The following is an 8395-nucleotide window of genomic DNA, read 5'->3' as shown; positions in this document are numbered from 1 at the left end:
GAAAAGGGTGTCTGTGTGCCGCCGGGGCCACCACGCGGACAGGGCTGGGCTATTTACAGGCCCACCGAGAGGGCTGTACCCTGGCGCCTCCCGCAGGTGCTCAGCCAGGGTGGGGGCTGTAAACATGGCCGGGGGGTCCTGCCCACCCCTATTGGTCTGTGACTGGATCTGGTCCACCCACTGCTGGGCCGACGGCACGTCCTGGGCACAGAGGTTGTAAACACGACGAGTCGCCTTCCCATCTGCCATCTTGGGGGTGCCACGGGTGGGAGTGCCAGACACCATGGCCTCCTCCTCTGCCAGGCTGATGACCCCTTTGCACTCTGTATCCAGACGGTGTAGCTGCGCTCTGTTTTTCTCATCTTACCAGAACAGCAGTTCTCCTAGGCCAGTGACGGCGAACCTTTTGAGCTCGGCGTGTCAGCATTTTGAAAAACCCTAACTTAACTCTGGGCCGTGTCACCTATAGAAATTTTTTGATATTTGCCACCATAGTAAAACAAAGATTTATATTTTTGATATTTAGTTTATATATTTAAATGCCATTTAACAAAGAAAAATCAACCAAAAAAATGAGTTTGCCATCACTGTCCTATGCTGACTCAGTGTGACCGAGAGCAGAGCAGGGAGCTAGACAAGAGCTAGCAAGTCTGACAGCTCAGCGACAGACGCTCTCGGCTTTAAAGACATGCTGGCATCTTCATGTCACAGGCGTGTGCGATCACTGTAGCACGGGAGATCACCCACGGGCGTGTGCGATCACTGTAGCACGGGAGATCACCCACGGGCGTGTGCGATCACTGTAGCACGGGAGATCACCCACGGGCGTGTGCAATCACTGTGGAACGGGAGATCGCCCACGGGCGTGTGTGATCACTGTGGAACGGGACATCACCCACGGGCGTGTGCGATCACTGTGGAACGGGAGGATCACCCACGGGCGTGTGCGATCACTGTAGAACGGGACATCACCCACGGGCGTGTGCGATCACTGTGGAACAGGACATCACCCACGGGCAGGTGCGATCACTGTGGAACGGGACATCACCCACGGGCAGGTGCGATCACTGTGGAACGGGACATCACCCACGGGCAGGTGCGAGCTGAGCAGGAGGGCCCTCAGAGGATGGGTGAGGCAGGCGGGACACAGCAGGACGGGGAGTGTGACGAACCGCCAGGAGAGGAACAGAAAAGGCAAGCACGCGGGCAAGTCGTGGTTTTGCTTTTTATTTAATCAAAGACTGGTGGGTAAACATAAATACAGCACAATGACTTCAGATCATTCTTCATATCGTGTACACACAGACCGATGAACGCAATCTGAAAGAAACCTGCGGTCAGCGATGAAATGCACTCAGCTTTCTCTTCCCTCGCTCAAAAAAAAAAAAAAAATTAAAACATACAAACTCTAGGATCTCCTCAGCACACTCTCTCCTGTGACAAATGATTCAGACATAAATAGTGGGTGCAAAGAAACTCTATGCTAACGTATGTAGAACCTTTGTTAAGGAAGAAAACAGAAGCAGCCGTAATGATTCAGATACATTCAGTTACCGATAACTAGCTGTGCCCCGGAGGGCATTATCAAAAGAGGAGTCGTGCTGCAGAGAAAAGCTCTATATACATACACAATGAGAAAATCAACCGCAAGGTTAACGCATGCATGTTTAATACTGGGGGGAAATAAAGAAATCACAGCCCGCCAAAATTTCTCCACGTTTGTTATAAAAGCCCTCTGCGCTCAACTAAAATGAAAAGGATCTTAAAAGGATAATACTTGTAAAGTTTACTTAAGTCTTCTCAGCCACAGAAACTGCAATGGAAATAAATGTTCAAGAGTCATTTTCAAAACAAAAACAAAAATCTATTCTTCTGGTGACATGCATGATTTAAAAGGTCTATGCAAGGGACACTGCGCTACCCGCCCACTGACCAGGAAAAACACCTCAAGTCAATGTTTAGTTTGCAGATGGTCAAAGGATTTTGTATTCCAGCAGGAGCTCAAATCTTCTGGATCTTTTCGCCGACCACCACCGGGTTTTCTTTTCGGATTTTCTCAGCAGCGTCGGCTTTGTAATTGTAAGAGCAATTGTGTACATCGGAGTAGCGGTGTACCCCACAGTAAACATTTCCACACCGGCATTCAAACCCTGAAAGGGGGTGAACACACACATCTGAGTCGGGGGCAGGTGGGAATCGGGAGCACATTTCAAGTTCAGCACAGATCGCGTGTTCGGGGCGACAGCTGGCATTGCTCACAGCCCAAGAACATTCGAGTTCACTAGCTGATCGCTTCGGGTTTGAGCCAGAGCACGGCTCTGGGCTCCAGGTCCCTCACCTACGACACGGCCACTACTACCTCCTCTCAAAGCAGGTTGCTAAGTGGAAGATGGGAAACATTTCTCGCATCTAAACTGCCATGCGACAACAGGCACATGGTCAGCGGGCAGGCTTACATTTTAACTAAGAAAGACCAACGGCCCCTGACAGCTGTTAACAAGTAACAGCGTCCACACAGCTGTCCTCAGCTAACCCCTCCCCCCCCGCCCCCCGATGGAAAGGGAGCTGAACTTTGGCTGAGCGGCTAAGACCAGGGGGTGCAGTTAGGGTGCCCGTGCATGAACCCACTGCTAACGCGGGCCAATTCCTTAGCTGGTCTGAGCCTCAACTGCCATTGTAATTTTGGAATAAGAAGTTACTGTAAAGGATCAAATGAGGACTGTGTTACTTGATACAGAGTAAGCAATGGACAAACACTACTTCCTTCAGGCAAATGCCCAGTGTTGAAGCCAAAAGAGAGATGGAAGGAGAGGGGCTGGGTCGTACACAAAACTGGCCCCGCTCCCCTAATGAGGACTGGATGGTGTGAGAGAATTTCTGGAATGGAACACAGGATTTTCACCACTGACAATTCCTTTGCTACGTTTGCTACGTTTTTTAAGTATATTCTGGCCCTAACCGGTGTGGCTCAGTGGCTCAGTGAATAGAGCGTCGGCCTGCGGACTGAAGGGTCCCAGGTTCGATTCCGGTCAAGGGCACGTACCTTGGTTGCGGGCACATCCCCAGTGGGGAGTGTGCAGGAGGCGGCTGATCGATGTTTCTCTCTCATCGATGTTTCTAACTCTCTATCTCTCTCCCCTCCTCTCTGTAAAAAATCAAAAAATGTATTAAAAAATATAAAAATAAAAATCATCATTCTCCCCTTAAAAAAATAAAATAAAACTATACTCTGTAGCTTTTCCAGAAGCATGAATGACAAGGAAGCCAGCAGCGACCCCAGGCGGACGGACTGGCAGGGTGGGGTCAGGAAGTCTGCGGCCCCCTGTGGGAGTGGGAGGTTTCTGAGCGTTGGAAGGCCTCTGTCTGACACTGAATACCGCGTATTTCCGCGTGTCTTCTCTGCGCGTGCTCGGACGGGCCGGTCTTAAACATCCTGGATGTGAGGCTAACATCTCCTTCCGCTTTTCCTCCCACCTGCTCCTCAGCAGGGACACCTTCCTCACACACCGTTTTGTTCAAAATCCGAACCCCGCTCCTCTCAGCTCGCACTGAAGTCAGCACACCGCCGGCACACGGCAGACGACGACGTCACCAGTGCAGCTGCGGCTGCTACCCCCGTGCACCCCCGTGCACAGCGCTAGCCTCTCCTCTGCTCCGCCCGTGCACCCCGTGCACCCCGTGCACAGCGCTAGCCTCTCCTCTGCTCCGCCCGTGCACCCCGTGCACCCCGTGCACAGCGCTAGCCTCTCCTCTGCTCCGCCCGTGCACCCCGTGCACAGCGCTAGCCTCTCCTCTGCTCCGCCCGCGGCCACCGTCCCGCTCCTGGTCCCTGAGCTGCCCCGTTCCCTCCCTTCTCGATTTTCCTCAGGCGACTCTTTCTGGCTGAAACGCCCGTTTCCGTCAGGGAAGCCCGCTCATCTCTCACGTCCCAGCTACATCTCCTGCCTTCATCACACCTTCCTCCACGGGCCTCTCCTCCTCTTCCTCTTTTTTAAAAAATACATTTTGATTGATTTCAGAGAGGAAGGGAGAGAGAAACATCAAAGAGAGAATCATGGACCAGCTGCCTCCTGCACGCCCCCTACAGGGGATCAAGCGCGCAACCCGGGCATGTGCCCTTGACCGGTAATCGAACTCGGGACCCTTCCGTCCGCAGGCCGACGCTCTATCCACTGAGCCACACCAGCCAGGGCGCCTCTTCTTTTACATAGTAAGTCAATCACTCCCGTCCCTGAACTCCCAAACCAATCTACGTGATAGCACTTCATGCCCTTCCCGTGCTAAATACCCAAGTGGCACCCGAAACACTTTTTCCCCATCTTCTAACAACTACGCCACCTGACAGCCCTGCTATAGCGGTCCACAGGGATCGATCCCATATTGCGTGGCAGCCCGGGGCGCGTTGCCTTACATGCGTTAACACGTGTGAACTCACGGAACCCTCACAGCAACCTGTGATCAGCCCTTTATCCAAAGTCCTTCACAGCTCGCCCGGCTCGGACATGGCCTCTCCATTGCTGGCCCCGAAGGCAGGGGCCACAGCGGCCCTGCCAGAGCCTGGCTCACTGACCTACCTTGTCTGACACCCTCAAACTCAGCTGCAACCATCACTTAAGAGAAAACTATTCACTCCGCTTTTAGGTACGGGATTAAAGCTGCTTTTATTTCTTTACGGAGGCGCAGAAGCTGAGCTTGCCCATGTCCCCTCTCCCGGGAACAGAGCCGGCCTCGCCGAGGCCGGGAGCGGGGAGCAGGCGTCACTCGACACGCAACCTTACGTTCGAAGCGTTTCTCGGAGCCCTTACCGGTAAGTCCCACTTTCTTCCTGCACATGAAACAGCGATTCTTTTTCTGTTTTGGTTTTTCGAGAGATTTGTTCTGCTCTTCGGTCGGCTGCTGGGCCGTATCTGATACTGAAGCTGACAAAAACAGGGGCGGGGGGAGATGCGTTATTCAGGAAGGGGGGTCTGGGTGGCTGCTGTCCCCCCCACCGCCCGCCCCGGCTGGTCTGTTACCCAGAGGATAAATGAGGGATTTTGTGACATTAGTTACAAAGCAGTTTCTGTAACCCCACCCTTGCTGTTAAACGTATGTAGGTTTGTATGTAATATATGTACACGCATGTTCACAGTGACTCCAGAAGGTGTTGTAATTTCTGTATTTTGTGATAATTATGTACTTGACCAACACAAGGTATGCGCGCGCACGTACATGTAGGTGTGCACACGCACACACGCACACACACACTACCTGTTACCCTGAGCGAGCGCTGAGAAAACGGCCTTATGCAGACGTGTGAATGCGGCTGGGTCAGAGCTACGCAGGTTCCTAGGGGGCCGGGGGAGGGAGCTGAACCAAGACTCAGTGGAATGCGAAGGATGTTTACAATTTTCGGAATGCCTCGCATAAAACCTTTAAGATGCTCACAGTAATATAAAGTGATGAAGTTCTATGGTTAAGGTCACACACAGATGCATTTACCGAGCGACAGCAAGGCCAGCGGAACCAGGACCCGCGTCAGATGACTGCCCTGGACCTGCCGTGACCCTGTCACTGCCCCCACCCGCTCGGCCTCCGAGGCGTCACCAGGCGTGTCGGCAGCACGACCAGCAGACGTGACCCGGGCTCCGCAGCGCTGCCCTGCCCGGACCAAGGTCCCCTCCTTCAGAAGCTACCGCTCAGCCCGTGGGGCCAGGCCGGCCCTCCGCCCACTCCCAGCCCAAAGGCCTCCCGTCTGCCCTGACGCCATCGAGGTCATCACCACCTTTTAAAGGCACATCTGGATGATGCTCTCACCGAGCTCCCAGCCAGGGCCAGTCTTGTAAGGCTGAGTTCAGCGCCCGTCCCCCGGGACGCCCCGACCCAGCTCTCTGCAGCTCCCCCTCGGATGGCCCTGCACGGGGCCACGCACCCTCTGTAACCTGAAAGGGCGAGGACTACGCCCTCCATCTTGCCCCGAATCCTCCATTTTTGAGCAGAGCCATGTGCTCAGCAAGGCTTCTTCCCGGAAGCCCAGGCCTCTGCTGGCCACGCCCGGAATCTTTTTAAACCGACCAATGACAATCAGGGGACGTGCGCACCATGGAGATGACCAGTCACCTCTCCACCCCCCTATAAAACTCCTCTTCCCATCGGGCTAGGTCTCTCTCTGCCACCGGCTGCTGTGTCAGTAAGGAGGGTAGGGGAGCCAGACCCGGGTTTGAATAAAAGACTCTCTGCTTTTGCATCGGACTCGCTGGCTCCCTGGTGGGGTCTTGGGAATCTTGAAATCTGGGCATAACATAACCCACGCTTCAGTCGCCCGCCATCTGCCGTGACAAATCTAACCGCGGGCCGGCGGGCGGGACCGGACACGAGACACGCAGCCCACATGGTCAGCGGCATCTGACATGCTGTCGGGCCGGACCCCATGTTCGCCCTTCCACCGGGGCCGCCTACCGCACGGCAGGCGTCGATCAACATCTGCGGGACCGATTCCTGATGACACCCCACTGTCTCATGGGCCCCGTTTCCCCGTCTACCCTGTAAGCCCACGGAGGGGTAACACGTGTCTAATTCCGCTTGACTCTCCGGCACCTGCCGCAGAACTACACGTAGGAGCTGCTCCAACACTGGATGTCTTAACTCTAACCCCGTGTAGCTCACATGCCATTGTAACCAAATATGATGAAGGGAAAACACCACAAACGAACAGGTAAACGGGCGCCAGCTAAGTGTGAGCACGGCACCTCGGCATCAGAAGCTGACGGGAGGGAGTGCTAATACACAGTTTATTTTTGAAAAGCACGTGGCCACGGAAGACCCTTTATTTTCAACTAGAGGCCCGGTGCACGAAATTCGTGCACTGTGTGTGTGTGTGTGTGTGTGTGTGTGTGTGTGTGTGTGTCAGCCCAGCCTGCACCCTCTCGCAGTCCGGGACCCCTCGGGGGGTGTCCACCCACGGCTTGCTGCTCCTCCTGTTGCAGTCGGGGACCCCTCACTCCTTACCGCCCGCCTGCTCGCTGTTCCTTAGCACTTGCGTGGAGACAGGAGAGACTCCTGCCATCGCCGCTGCACTCCCCAGCCTCGAGCCCGGCTTCTGGCTGAGCGGCGCTCCCACGGGGGCAGCTCCTGCACTGAGCGTCTGCCCCCTGGTGGTCGTTCCACTGTAACGGTCGCTTAGGCCTTTATTATATAGACAACGGACTGTCCCTGCAGGCACACTCCACGGGGGCGGGGCGGCATGCCTCGTTTCCAGCCCTACCCTCAGCCTAGAACAGCTCCCAATTCGGCTGGGCTCAGAAAAGGTGTGACTTGCAACCTGAAAAGAATCTATTCTATTTCTTGCCTCTGAAATCTCGAAGCTAGAATACCTCACCTGTTCTCCCACTCACATTCGAATAAACGTACCTAAACAGCGCTGTAACGGCAGGGCCGCCACAAGGTCGCGTTTTGAACAGGACTGGCTTCCTGCTGAGACGCAAGCTCTGAGTGGCAGGTGGAAACGGGGAAGATGGAGAAGTGAGAGACACGGCGATCTGCGGGGCACACGGACGCCACTGCACACCCCCCGGCCGCTCCGCAGACTAAACCTGGAGACCGAGTGGTTCCTCTTTAACTGAGTGAACACCCCCCCCACACACTCTGCCTCAGGACGCTCTGAGAGTGGGAGAGCGAGGCCCCTTGTGAGGCCGGTCGCGTCCTCCCCCCACAGGACCCAGGACCGTGGCTCCGCTGACCCTGGGGGCCGGCGGCCTGAACAGAAACACCCCCCAAGTGGCTTCGTGGGAGATGACAGAGTCCCTGTGAGCGTCTGACTCCCCGGCCCGCCCCCTGTTCCTACGTGAGACTTACGACCAGCGCGAGCCTGGTTCTCTTACGTAAAAGGAACAGGCGATCCTTTCCGAGGGCCGAGCAGAGGGCTCAAGGCCAAAGGACCATGCCCTCACTGACCCTGGAGCCATGAGGGCCGTGTCCCCGCACAGCAGGCTCCGTGTCCTGGGAGGAGGCCGCCTGCTGTTACTCATTCACAGCGGTGACTGCAGAGCGGCAGCCTCGGGGCCCAGAGGTCTTTGGGGGCCTCCGCCAGGCACCTCGCTGGCCAAACAGCCTGCGCAGCACTCGCTCATGCGCTTCTCAGTGGGAATCCCAACTCGACGAGTCTAGGGCCACGACTGTTAACATACTTCCCAGAGCAGCAGGCAGGTGAGAGGACGTAACCACCCACAGGGAGGGTCACAGTCAGGAGGAACAGGCCCTCTGCTCTGGGTCCTGTGGAAGGACGGAAGGAGGGGCGGAAGGACGAACGGAAGGACGGAGGACATGAATACAGCCATGAGGACACAGAGCGTCAGCACTGCCTCTGGGCAGATGCACCTGCAGGGGGAGGACTGAAAATGAACATCACACGGATCCA

General features: G+C 55.5%; 1 protein-coding gene across 7 annotated transcripts in view; it reads right to left on the bottom strand.

The window, feature by feature from the left end:
• Window positions 1–1211: 1211 nt before the first annotated feature.
• The window catches only part of ZFAND6 (zinc finger AN1-type containing 6), a 51227-nt gene continuing 44043 nt past the window's right edge, over window positions 1212–8395 (bottom strand). For 6 of the 7 annotated variants that reach the window (XM_059678353.1, XM_059678355.1, XM_059678354.1 and 3 more), the window contains 2 exons: window positions 4806–4919; window positions 1212–2150 (listed from right to left, as the gene is read on the bottom strand). In XM_059678353.1, the coding sequence (XP_059534336.1) occupies window positions 2002–2150; window positions 4806–4919 (263 nt within the window). In that variant the 3' untranslated portion in view covers window positions 1212–2001. The remainder of the gene's footprint in view (window positions 2151–4805; window positions 4920–8395) is intronic. The other variant, XM_059678357.1, reaches the window with a different exon arrangement.

This window comes from Myotis daubentonii, chromosome 21 (assembly GCF_963259705.1).
Source record: "Myotis daubentonii chromosome 21, mMyoDau2.1, whole genome shotgun sequence".
Lineage (NCBI taxonomy): Eukaryota > Metazoa > Chordata > Mammalia > Chiroptera > Vespertilionidae > Myotis > Myotis daubentonii.
The sequence above is the reverse complement of the archived record's forward strand: the minus strand, read 5'-3'. Positions and strand labels throughout refer to the sequence as shown.